Source organism: Paramisgurnus dabryanus, chromosome 1 (genome assembly GCF_030506205.2).
Source record: "Paramisgurnus dabryanus chromosome 1, PD_genome_1.1, whole genome shotgun sequence".
NCBI classification, from domain to species: domain Eukaryota; kingdom Metazoa; phylum Chordata; class Actinopteri; order Cypriniformes; family Cobitidae; genus Paramisgurnus; species Paramisgurnus dabryanus.
The window spans coordinates 38,710,373-38,724,289 of NC_133337.1; the positions used below are offsets into that span (position 1 = coordinate 38,710,373).

General features: G+C 40.1%; 1 protein-coding gene across 2 annotated transcripts in view; it reads left to right on the forward strand.

Moving 5' to 3' along the window:
* Window positions 1-667: 667 nt before the first annotated feature.
* The window catches only part of adamts14 (ADAM metallopeptidase with thrombospondin type 1 motif, 14), a 70,609-nt gene continuing 57,359 nt past the window's right edge, over window positions 668-13,917 (forward strand). Inside the window, exons 1-2 of one of the 2 annotated variants that reach the window (XM_065272799.2) lie at window positions 668-872; window positions 3,547-3,905. In XM_065272799.2, the coding sequence (XP_065128871.2) occupies window positions 794-872; window positions 3,547-3,905 (438 nt within the window). In that variant the 5' untranslated portion in view covers window positions 668-793. The remainder of the gene's footprint in view (window positions 873-3,546; window positions 3,906-13,917) is intronic. The other variant, XM_065272798.2, reaches the window with a different exon arrangement.

Consider the following 13,917-nt stretch of genomic DNA (forward strand, 5'->3'; position numbering starts at 1 on the left):
GCGGCACTATCAGTCCTGTCCAGTAGGGGGAGCTGTAATCTTCAATCTGTCTATGATTGAAGTCATCGATTCAGATACATCATGATTGAAATAGTTTTGTTTTTTTGTTATCAGGTAAGCAAAAATGTTAACTCGTGTACTAGCTTATACTTTTAGGAAAACACTGAGGAAACATTTACTCATCATATGCTGTTCCAAACTTTTAAACTTTTTATCTCGTTGAGGACAAAAGTGCATGAAACTGGTGCAATGTTTCCTCATGTGTCAGATTTAAACACAGCAGGTAGAAAAATAAAATGAAAAGCTATAAAGATGAAATAAGTTATTGCATGGGAACTTTTAATGCTTATACCTCAATTGTGGACATGCAATGCCATGAGGGTGAATGAATTAATGATTTTCACACAGGATTTCCGTTTTTGGTTGAACTATTTCTTTAAATATGTATCGAAATATGAATTTTCCCGCGAAGTGTTAAATCCGTCACTTCAGAAACAGCACACATGTTAACAATTGACCTGTTTACTAGTGTAAAGCCTTTGATATTTAAGGATTAAAGACGCGTGGAGTCTCAATCAGTCCATGATTCATCTGTGGGATATCAAACTTAAGTTTCTTTTCCCCCTCTGTCGTCATCAGCTCGATGATGGGGCTGTCCCATCTGATCCCAGTACAGTCGAGTCCATCAGAAGAGTGGAAAAACTCTGTGTCGTTCAGTCTGGATATTCACAATGCTTTCTGAAAGACTTGAGAGTTGTAGTTGAGTGTAGTTTAAAGGTAAACGCGTGGCATTATGGATTATATTTCTCTCTTCATGTACTGTACGATAAATCTCGCATTACTGGACTATAGACACGCTGCACAATCTCATGGTAAGCGAAGCTGCTTTATACAACTTTAACTTAGTTCTTTTCAGTATAGAGAGTAACTTTAAACAGCTGGATTCCTCACAAACTCACCCATAACAAACATTTATTAGTCATGCAAAGAAACTTTAAAGAAACTCACGATAAAGTCGCCGGAAATAATGCAGATCTTGAGTGAAAGTGTTTACATTTAATGCATGCTAACCTTTATATACACTTAACTTTAAATTATCTATCTATATATCTGTCTGTCTGTCTGTCTATCTATCTATCTACTCATCCATCCATCTACCCCCCCTCTCTCTCTTTCATCCATCTATTATCTATCTCTGATTCCATCCATCCATCTCTCTATCTACTCATCCATCCATCCATCCATCAATCTATCTACTCATCCATCCATCCATTCATCCATCCATCCATCCATCCATCCATCCATCCATCTTTCTATCTACTCATCCATTCATCCATCCATCCATCCATCCATCCATCCATCAATCAATCTATCTACTCATCCATCCATTCATCCATCCATCCATCCATCCATCCATCCATCTACTCATCCATTCATCCATCCATCCATCCATCCATCCATCCATCCATCCATCCATCCATCAATCTATCTACTCATCCATCCATCCATCCATCCATCCATCCATCCATCCATCCATCTTTCTATCTGCTCATCCATTCATCCATCCATCAATCTATCTACCTACCTACCTACTCCATCCATCCATCCATCCATCCATCCATCCATCCATCCATCCACTCATTCATTCATTCATTCATTCATTCATTCATTCATTCATTCATTCATGCATGTATTATCTATCTATTAATCCATCCATCCATCCATCCATCCACCTACGTACCTACCCATCCATCCATCCATCCATCCATCTACCTACTCATTCATCCATCTATTATCTATCTATTAATCTATCCATCCATCCATCCATCTCTCTACCTACTCATCCATCTACTATCTATCTGTTAATCCATCCATTCATTCATCCATCTATCTATTTTATCTATTATCCATTCATTTATCCATCCATCCATCCATCTATCTATCTACCTACCTACTCATCCATCCATCTATTAATCCATCCATCCATCATCCATCTACCTACTCGGTATGATGGGGCTGTCCCATCTGATCCCACCTACCTACCTACCTACCTACTCATCCATCCATCCATCTATCTATTATCTATCTGTCCATCCATCCATCCAACCATCCGTCCATCCATCCATCCATCCATCCATCCATCTACCTACTTACCTACTCATCCATCCATTCATCTATCCATCTATTATCTATCCATCCATCCATACACCCATCCATCCATCTATTATCTGTCTGTCCATCCATCCATCTATCTACCTACCTACTCATCCATCCATCTTTTATCTATCTATTAATCCATCCATACACCCATCCATTCATCCATCCATCCATCCATCCATCCATCTACCTACCTATCTACTCATCCATCCATTCATCTATCCATCTATTATCTATCAATCCATCCATACACCCATCCATTCATCCATCCATCCATCCATTTATCTATCTACTCATCCATCCATCCATCCATCCATCCATCCATGTATCTATCTACTCATCCATCCATCCATCTACCTACCTACCTACTCATCCATCCATCTTTTATCTATCTATTAATCCATCCATACACCCATCCATTCATCCATCCATCCATCCATCCATTTATCTATCTACTTATCCATCCACTCATCCATCTATTATCTATCTATTAATCCATCCACACACCCATCCATCCATCCATCATCCATCTACCTACTCATTCATCCATCTATTATCTATCTATTAATCTTTCTATCCATCCATCCATTCATCTCTCTATCTACTCATCCATCCATCTTTTATCTATCTATTTATCCATCTATTTATCCATCTGTCCATCCATCCATCCATGCATCTATCTACTCATCCATCCATCTTTTATCTATCTATTTATCCATCCATTTATCTATCTACTCATTCATCCACCCATCCATCTATCTATTATCTATCTATTAATCCATCCATCCATCCATCCATCCATCCATCCATCCATCATCCATCTACCTACTCATTCATCCATCTATTATCTATCTATTAATCTATCTACTCATCCATCCATCTTTTATCTATCTATTTATCCATCCATCCATCTATCTATCTACTCATCCATCCATTTTTTTTCTATCTATTTATCCATCCATCCATCCATCCATCCATCCATCCATCTATCCATCCATCCATCCATCCATCCATCTATCTATCTAGTCATCCATCCATATTTTAGCTATCTATTAATCCATCCATACACCCATCCATCCATTTATCTGTCTACTCATCAATCTAACCATCCATCAATCTATTATCTATCTATTAATCCATAAATCCATCCATCCATTTATCCATCTATTATCCATCCATCTACCAACCTACCTACTCATCCATCCATTTATCCATCCATCCATCTACCTACCTACTTACTCATCCATCCATCCATCTGCCTACCTCTCTACCTACCTACCTCTCACTTTCTCTCTCTCTCACTTTCTCTCTCTCTCTCTCTCTCTCTCTCTCTCTCTCACTCTCTCTATCTCTCAAACTAAATGGCAGTGTTTGTGTGTGTTTTATCAGGTAATATCTCGGATAAGTTGAGCGAATTTGGATTAATCGTCCCGTTCAGCAGCGACGCTCAGGGCCGGTTCATTTCTCACGTACTGTCCACACAAGCGTCACCTAACGACAGGAAACGGGTCAAGCGTGATGCGCCCGGTACCGGACAGCAGCTCTTCTTCAACGTGACGGTGTTTGGTCGTGAGTTGCACTTGCGCCTGAGGGCCAATAGGAGGCTTGTGGCCCCGAGGGCTTTCGTTGAGTGGCAGGAGGATTTTCAGCAGCGGTCCACGCAGCGCATCCACGGACTCTGTGTGTTCACTGGAGATGTGACGGATGTGCCCAAGGCCTCAGTGGCTATCAGTAACTGTGATGGGTTGGTAAGTAAAAGTTTCTCATGCCCTGAGGTAATGGGGACCAACGAACTCTGCTGGACACCATTACACCCAGTAGAGCATTTCTGAGCATCATTAGGACCATCCAGTATTTTTGGGCATCATAGATGTGGTCCAAATGTATTCCTCATGTGCACACTTTTGGAGGCACACACAGGGTTTTTGGGCATCATTGTGTTGTACAAGTCAAGATGATGATGAATATAATGTTTGAATAGGCTGTCTTAGATCATTAGGATTTGGGATACAGTGTTGCATCATTCAGTCCTAGAATATTTATTATAATACAAACGGTTGATGTCGCCTTAGGACATCTGTTCATCTGTCACTAGAAGCAATCTCCAATCTTTCCAATGCTTACGTAAGACATAAATGTCCATCAGCGCTGATCATATAATGTCATCATATTTTCACATTGCTGATTTGTCCAACGAATAACTTTATCTCTGTCACAGCACACTGAATTCGTTAAAATAGTAGTTGAAAAACTTTTTACTGTTGTTCAGGTCCCAAACCAAAACCTCTCAAAAAATGCCATTCTCTTAACCCTTTGACCCTTTACACTTCACCCTTCATGAGTAAGTGCACCCTTGATAGTGGACGGAGCCTAAATCAAACCACACCACCGACCCCGAGAGACCACAGCTGTGACCGAGTCGAGCACGCATGTGTTTATGCGGCGTGTCAGTCTCTGCATGTGTTTATATTTTGGCTGACGCCACACAATGCACGCTCGACGCTTTCTGACAATGCGTCTGTGTTTAGCTTCACTGCTATTAGTCGAATGAAAATTGCTTTGCTTTTATAAGGTAATGGGATACCTCTATCAGCAATAGTGATTTCCGTGAGAGGCAGCACAGAGCGTCTCTGTTCACGAGCACACAATGAGATCATTCATTACGGTGGCATTGATCACCCTTTAAGCTAATGACTTACAGAGCCACGAAGACAATGACATGCTGTCTGCTGCGACGCTGACCGTCGGCCGCAACCGATACTGTGAGTCCACAACACAACGGCCGGTCTGTAGTGCCAGAGTGTCAGGAGAAATATCCTTCAAGTCAAAGTCAGCGCTTTAAAACTCTTGGCACAACTTGTTTGTTTTTGCTGCAAAAACGTGTTTTGCACATTTTGCAGCTGCAGCGTGTGAGCTGTGCATGACTGAAATCTTGTGAATGTGTGGAAAAATGCCATTGATGTTTTTGTGTCTACACCGTGTGTTTAGCCTGTGATTTATAGGGTTCAGTTTGTGGGAAAACACACTCGCAGGACCGATGAGATTCATTCAGTCTCATTTGTTGCTCAGCAATGAGATTCATTGGAGAGTAAATGGAGACTTTGGCAGAAGTTTTGAGGAACTTTGTCATCAAGTCCAAATCATCTGAGCTATATTACCAACAAACATACATCTTACAGCTCTTTTCTCTTACTTTATTATTCCATTAGTATTACTTTGATTGATCTTTTCAGGAGTTTTAAGACAGAGTTGATAGTTATGTAACATTGTAAAGCTCCAGCTGTAAGGAACCAAATATTACTCTGGCACAGTGTAACAATAGAAGCATTATGAAGTAGATTTGTACATTTTCATAAGCTATTGTAAGCGATGCTTGCCTGTGTGCTGAAGTCCTCTTCATGATGTTTGGAGTTGGCCTGACGTTTTAACACAATTATAAAAGTTCAAACATGTATGCGAATCATGCATGTGTGCTGGTTTAAATGCGGTTTCACACATCTTGTGTCTGCAGCACATGCACATTCCTTTTGACGCTCATATTAACCCATTACAGCGTTCACACCGCATGCACCTGTGAAGAAATGACACTGCATTCAGGTCTTTTTCTAACAACTCAGCAAAAAATGTATAGTAACACGATCTTGTCACACTCTTACAGCATCGATTATGATGTCAGACAAGCACACATTCAGCATTTTAATGAGTCTGTATCTCAGATGTGAAGGGATGCCTACAGTAACAGTACAGACAGATCACACTTATCTGCAGTGTCCTCCATAAAGGGGACATATTGTGAAAATCTGACTTTTTCCATGTTTAAGTGCTATAATTGGGTCCCCAGTGCTTCTATCAACCTAGAAAATGTAAAAAAATTACAATCCACTAACTTAGTTTTGGTAAAGCATTCTCTGCAAGCATGTGAAAAAATAGCTCATTGAACTTTGGCTCCCCTTGTGATGTCAGAAGGGGATCTTATTATAATAATACCACCCCTGAATCTGCACTGTCCAACCACGGCACTGACATTCAGTGCAGAGATCAGCCCATTCAAAGTCCCGCGAGAGCAGTTTGAAATTAGACTTCTGCATATGATTTCTGGAATTGCTCTCGCGGTACCTTGATGTCAAGAACGCAACATTCCAGAAACACCTCATACATGGCCGCTCCAATAATGTTTGGAAAAAGTGACTTTGACTAAAAACAATGGTTAGTGTGATCATGGGGTACGATATGCATAAAAATGATATTTCAAAAAACATTTAAGTTGCATAACATAGGTATGGAAATAAAATATTGCAACTGTTTTGCACAAATCTGTAATGGAAACCAGGCTAATGACTGCATAAGCGCAACTAAGATTAAATCTGTGATGTGCCCTCTGCATGATTTTGATGTTTCTGATCTTTGTGTGTGGATAACCTCTAGGGTCCTGCGTGACACTGATTTTAATCCAATATCGAACCCACCCAGCCCGTCAAACCCAACCTCATTCCATCTGACCGTAAATGATCCAGGGCAGATAAAGATATCGATGGCGCAGCATGTCAATGCAACAGCTTCACGCCATGATGTGCAGTAAAGTTATTTGAAAGTTTGTTCCAGTTGATCTGCCTGCAGTTATCGGACACACAGCCACTGATGGAGATCCATGTGATTTCTAAAAGTGCCCTGGAGAAATTCCTAAACGTCCAGACAGCTGCTCTCAGTGTTTCAAGAGACGTGCATTACCCACGAGGCATTGCAGTAATGGAGCGCCGTTTCAAGGTTTAACCAATAGCAGGGCGTCCGCTTTGAGCCTGTGAGGTCATTTGTATGGCTGAGAGGAAGCTCGCCTGTCACGGTATAGAGAGCGATCAGCTGCCACGCGTGTTATTGAGAGCACGCCAGCATCAACATCAACACGTCATGGCTTGCAGGGGCTGCGTGTCAAGGAGAGCTGCGAGCCGTGTAGTAGAGATTCATGCAGCGTGTTGAACAGAGCTCAAACGCTGAGCGTGCACTTTGTAAGGCATTATCAGACATGTGAGCGCGTGCAGTCGGCCTTAAAAACACAACCTGACAGCTGTCAGTTGAGCTGTTAGTTAAATCCCAGCACTATTTTGGTTCTCGGCTCAGGCGTGTCTCTACGGTAAACCCACAGCAAATTTAGATAAAAATACGCAGAGCGTTGTGAAATGCTTTGAATGCATATCTTCTTCATCTCTTCATGGAGGCTAAATATATTCAGACATCCCGGTTCTCGTTCAGAGAAATCTAAACTTTCATCATTGTGGTGGTTTCACAAAAGCGAGAACTGTTTGTAAGATTCAAGAAGGTTTCCTGATCTACTTTTATATTTGAAGGGAAGTGTGTCATTTTTGGGATGTTAAAGCACTTTATGGTGTCTCAGTTGAATGTAGTTTGACACTAAAACTCTGTACAGTGCTTGTTTTGTGACCCAACATGGGACCCAACCAGAAGATGTTATTTTGGGCTCGACTACCTGGAAAGATATACCGGATCATGTGTTTATGAGCATATATGTGTGTGTGTGTGTGGTATGCATGCGTGTGTTGTGTATTGCGTGTGAATGCAGTAGTGATGATGTGATGATCTAATTGTGTTGTGCGTGTATGCTTTCTGGAAACAGTATTATTAACCGTACACAGTCAGAGCGGAGCGGCTATTTGTGTTTCCACCATTTAAAACGACTCAAGGCCACTCAACATCAGACCTGTCAATCATCTTTTGTCCTGACTTGTGATTTTCAGTGTGTTCATTACAGTTTTTCTCAATTGCTTTGGCTCAATTCTCAAATGAAAATTTTATTTTCCAAAACAATAAGATCAGATCTCTAAACAATTAGCTTATTGTTCACATCAGATTGGAATTTCTTATTGATTTGAGCAAATTGCAAATGCTTTGGCACATGTGTGCAAACAATAAGTACAATCGTCTGCAGTTTGCCCAAACACTAATTGCATATGGCTTGTTGATCAAAACTGATGAGTCAATTCTCACTTAAACTGTCAAACTCTTCACAACTTCTCAATCATTTGTCATTGTGTACGCCATCACATTCAAAACGATCCATTCACTTATCAAAAACTACTAAACATGCATGTACATTCCATAAATATCTGACATTGATATTGTTTGTAATTTCTGCTTCATTGGAGATTTTTTCCCTGGTGCATGGCAATGGAAAACATAAGATGTGATGTGGATGAAAATCTTTGGCCTGACCAACAAGAGCAACAGGATGTCCAACAAGAATAATTAGTTTATCATTGAGGTTATTTTGTAGTTATTTTCTATTATATTTTTTTTGTAACATAGGAAATATGAAATGTACAGCAATTGGACAAGCAAGATTTCAGTTTAAATGTAATACACATACAAAAATAAAATATAGCTGCAAGCAGCGATTCGGGGCCAAGCACCTTTAGCGCAATGAGCACCCAAAGCACAGCAAGCAACATAGAAGGTATCAATAACCCAATGCTCACTGACCACCCAAGGTGCATCAAGAACACAAAGCGCAGCAAGTACCCAAAGCGTTGCAATGACAGAGCAGAACCACCGCAGTGCAGAGCAGCAACAGAAAACATGGCAAAAATAGAACATATGTGAACTACAGACAGGTCAAGAAGAATAGGTGGGAAAGAACAAAACTTTAATAGAAGAAATTAACACCTGCCTCAGGTGGGATTCGAACCCATGAACTCAGGATCTCTATGCATACGACTTAGTGGATGCGCCACTCAGCAGACACAGCTCAAGGGGCAGCAGGAAAGAGATTACAGAAATGCAAGCATTGACATATGCCAATCACCAAAGATGTAGAAATGACACCGCAGAGCAGAAATCACAGAAATACAATGTATATGAGAATCAAAAAGCTCAAGTGAGATTGAAGACAAGAAGAACATTCCGTAGAGTAACGCTATAAAATGTAATATAAAGTAATTAACTATGACAAATAGACAACATCACAGGGACGATCAACTTTACAGAGGTTTTTCTCAAAAAAATTCCTAGGTGCAAGAAAAATCTGTTCAGTCATTTCTGTGCGGATTGCTCCAAACATTATACGAGCAGAACCTGGCATAAAATAAACAAAATTTGTAAAAGGAGTAGCGAAAAAATCATTTACCATATGCCTTACAATAACACATGAACAGAATGATGGAAAATGACAAACGAGGTATCGTTGCAATCGGCATAAACCAGTGAATACAATTTCACAAAGAAAATTAATATCCGACAAAGTATTCAGAAGTTATGAGCAGTTCTATAAGAACTGTTATAGTTTATAACCCCTAGGTGGCGCTGTATTCTGACTTCCCAGATACAATCAGGACATCATGCCGAAGCTTCCTACCGATTTTTGCGCCAATATATCCAATACTTCAAAAGTTATAACAATTTATGACAAATTTCAAAATGGCGGACAGGCGGTTCGGTCAAACCCGGCATAATACACATCGACAGATGCGGCATGAGGTAAGGAATCCGTAGACACCAAGATCATAATTTTCTGACAAACGATTCAGAAGTTATGGGCAAAAATAGCCTATTTTCCTATCTCATGACCCATAGGTGGCGCTGTCACCAAATTTGGCATGAACCCCAAGTTCATGGTCAACATGAAGTGTACCAAATTTCATTTCAATTGATCAAAGAATGACCGAGCTACAGCTTCAGAACCATTTTTGAGTCAACCTCGTTAAGTTTGCGCATTTATTACTTTTAAACAAAGATAAATATCAAAATTCTGTTTGGTCATTTCTGTGCGGCTCACTCCAAAGATTACCTGTGCTAAAATTCATAACAATTGAACCAAATTTGAAGGAGGAGTAGCGAATAAACGGCTTACTGTACATTTCAAAATGGCCACTACTGTAATGGGTGGAGTTTTACTGTAAAGCATTAAAAACAACAAGCATGAGGAGAGCAATCACGTGTACTAAGTAGAATTTTCATAGATCAAGCGGATCAGCAGTTATAACCATTTGAACATTGATTTTTTGCACTGCTGGTGGCGCTATAGAGTTAATGCTAGAGACCCCATTTTTGGTCACTTGACTTTTCAGGACGACCTCTATAACTGTGCCAAATTTCATCATTTTCCTATGTACGGTTCATAGGGCTGCCATAGGCACCAATGGCTAAGAAGAAGAAAAAAGTACAATTCCAATAGGTGTCTCAGCACCTTCGGTGCTTGACCCCTAATGAAGTGAATAAATAGAAATGTTCATTTACTTTTTTCTATGTACTGTTGACTCTTCTCAATTATTACGATTTTTTTATGAAACCTTGTTTTCTATGGTGGATTTTCATGGTGAAAAAACAACTAAACATTTTGACCAGTGTTGCTCACACAATGACAAAAATACTTTATATTTTGGTGCCCTTGGCCAAATTACTGACAAGATAACTAGGTTTTGAAGCATGAATTAAATGTTTTGGGTGTGTAACTTCATTTTGCAGACATGCAATTAAGTTCTGAAGTTCCAGCAAACAGTTGTGACATTTGCACTCACAGTTTAGAGAATAATAAGACTGTTGCGAAAAATGTGCCAAAGCAATTGAGAAAAACTGTAAAAAAGCTGACGTATAGAAACTGAGTGTGTTTTTAGGGTAAACACCATTCAGATGAATACATTGACACATACATTTTGGATACATACAGTACAACATGTATTTATTTATGATCATTTTATATATATATATATACATTATATTGTATTATTGCCTTTGCAGAAGTGGTGTTTGTCATTGCTGTGCTGTTAAGAGTGTTATCTTTAAGAGTCTTTAAGAGTGTTGCTATGAAGTCTTATGGTGTTCTGAGTCTTGTAAGTGTGTTGCTAAAGTGTTCTGAGTCTTGTGTTGCTAAGGTGTTCTGAGTCTTGTAAGTGTGTTGCTAAGGTGTTCTGAGTCTTGTAAGTGTGTTGCTAAGGTGTTCTGAGTCTTGTGTTGCTAAGGTGTTCTGAGTCTTGTGTTGCTAAGGTGTTCTGAGTCTTGTAAGTGTGTTGTTAAGGTGTTCTGAGTCTTGTGTTGCTAAGGTGTTCTGAGTCTTAAGTTTGCTAAGGTGTTCTGAATCTTGTGTTGTTAAGGTGTTCTGAATCTTGTAAGTGTGGTGTTCTGAGTCTTGTGTTGGTAAGGTGTTCTGAGTCTTATGTTGCTAAGGTGTTTTGAATCTTGTGTTGTTAAGGTGTTCTGAGTCTTGTGTTGCTAAGGTGTTCTGAGTCTTGTGTTGCTAAGGTGTTCTGAGTCTTGTGTTGCTAAGGTGTTCTGAGTCTTGTAAGTGTGTTGTTAAGGTGTTCTGAGTCTTGTGTTGCTAAGGTGTTCTGAGTCTTAAGTTTGCTAAGGTGTTCTGAATCTTGTGTTGTTAAGGTGTTCTGAATCTTGTAAGTGTGGTGTTCTGAGTCTTGTGTTGGTAAGGTGTTCTGAGTCTTATGTTGCTAAGGTGTTTTGAATCTTGTGTTGTTAAGGTGTTCTGAGTCTTGTGTTGCTAAGGTGTTCTGAGTCTTGTGTTGCTAAGGTGTTCTGAGTCTTGTAAGTGTGTTGTTAAGGTGTTCTGAATCTTGTAAGTGTGGTGTTCTGAGTCTTGTGTTGGTAAGGTGTTCTGAGTCTTATGTTGCTAAGGTGTTTTGAATCTTGTGTTGTTAAGGTGTTCTGAGTCTTGTGTTGCTAAGGTGTTCTGAGTCTTGTGTTGCTAAGATGTTCTGAGTCTTGTAAGTGTGTTGCTAAGGTGTCCTGAGTCTTGTGTTGCGAAGGTGTTCTGAGTCTTGTGTTGCTAAGGTGTTCTGAGTCTTGTGTTGCTAAGGTGTTCTGAGTCTTGTAAGTGTGTTGCTAAGGTGTTCTGAGTCTTGTAAGTGTGTTGCTAAGGTGTTCTGAGTCTTGTAAGTGTGTTGCTAAGGTGTTCTGAGTCTTGTGTTGCTAAGGTGTTCTGAGTCTTGTAAGTGTGTTGCTAAGGTGTTCTGAGTCTTGTAAGTGTGTTGCTAAGGTGTTTTGAGTCTTGTAAGTGTGTGGTTAAGGTGTTCTGAGTCTTGTAAGTGTGTGGTTAAGGTGTTCTGAGTCTTGTGTTGCTAAGGTGTTCTGAGTCTTGTGTTGCTAAGGTGTTCTGAGTCTTGTGTTGCTAAGGTTTTCTGAGTCTTGTGTTGCTAAGGTGTTCTGAATCTTGTGTTGTTAAGGTGTTCTGAGTCTTGTAAGTGTGGTGTTCTGAGTCTTATGTTGCTATGGTGTTCTGAATCTTATGTTGCTAAGGTGTTCTGATTCTTGTGTTGTTAAGGTGTTCTGAATCTTGTAAGTGTGGTGTTCTGAGTCTTGTGTTGCTAAGGTGTTCTGAGTCTTATGTTGCTAAGGTGTTCTGAATCTTGTGTTGTTAAGGTGTTCTGAATCTTGTAAGTGTGGTGTTCTGAGTCTTGTGTTGCTAAGGTGTTCTGAGTCTTATGTTGCTAAGGTGTTCTGAATCTTGTGTTGTTAAGGTGTTCTGAATCTTGTAAGTGTGGTGTTCTGAGTCTTATGTTGCTAAGGTGTTCTGAATCTTGTGTTGTTAAGGTGTTCTGAATCTTGTAAGTGTGGTGTTCTGAGTCTTGTGTTGCTAAGGTGTTCTGAGTCTTGTGTTGCTAAGGTGTTCTGAGTCTTGTGTTGCTAAGGTGTTCTGAATCTTGTAAGTTTGTTGCTAAGGTGTTCTGAGTCTTGTGTTGCTAAGGTGTTCTGAGTCTTGTAAGTGTGTTGTTAAGGTGTTCTGAGTCTTGTGTTGCTAAGGTGTTCTGAGTCTTGTGTTGCTAAGGTGTTCTGAGTCTTGTGTTGCTAAGGTGTTCTGAGTCTTGTGTTGCTAAGGTGTTCTGAGTCTTGTGTTGTTAAGGTGTTCTGAGTCTTGTGTTGCTAAGGTGTTCTGAGTCTTGTGTTGCTAAGGTGTTCTGAGTCTTGTAAGTGTGTTGTTAAGGTGTTCTGAATCTTGTAAGTGTGGTGTTCTGAGTCTTGTGTTGGTAAGGTGTTCTGAGTCTTATGTTGCTAAGGTGTTTTGAATCTTGTGTTGTTAAGGTGTTCTGAGTCTTGTGTTGCTAAGGTGTTCTGAGTCTTGTGTTGCTAAGATGTTCTGAGTCTTGTAAGTGTGTTGCTAAGGTGTCCTGAGTCTTGTGTTGCTAAGGTGTTCTGAGTCTTGTGTTGCTAAGGTGTTCTGAGTCTTGTGTTGCTAAGGTGTTCTGAGTCTTGTAAGTGTGTTGCTAAGGTGTTCTGAGTCTTGTAAGTGTGTTGCTAAGGTGTTCTGAGTCTTGTAAGTGTGTTGCTAAGGTGTTCTGAGTCTTGTGTTGCTAAGGTGTTCTGAGTCTTGTAAGTGTGTTGCTAAGGTGTTCTGAGTCTTGTAAGTGTGTTGCTAAGGTGTTTTGAGTCTTGTAAGTGTGTGGTTAAGGTGTTCTGAGTCTTGTAAGTGTGTGGTTAAGGTGTTCTGAGTCTTGTGTTGCTAAGGTGTTCTGAGTCTTGTGTTGCTAAGGTGTTCTGAGTCTTGTGTTGCTAAGGTTTTCTGAGTCTTGTGTTGCTAAGGTGTTCTGAATCTTGTGTTGTTAAGGTGTTCTGAGTCTTGTAAGTGTGGTGTTCTGAGTCTTATGTTGCTATGGTGTTCTGAATCTTATGTTGCTAAGGTGTTCTGATTCTTGTGTTGTTAAGGTGTTCTGAATCTTGTAAGTGTGGTGTTCTGAGTCTTGTGTTCCTAAGGTGTTCTGAGTCTTATGTTGCTAAGGTGTTCTGAATCTTGTGTTGTTAAGGTGTTCT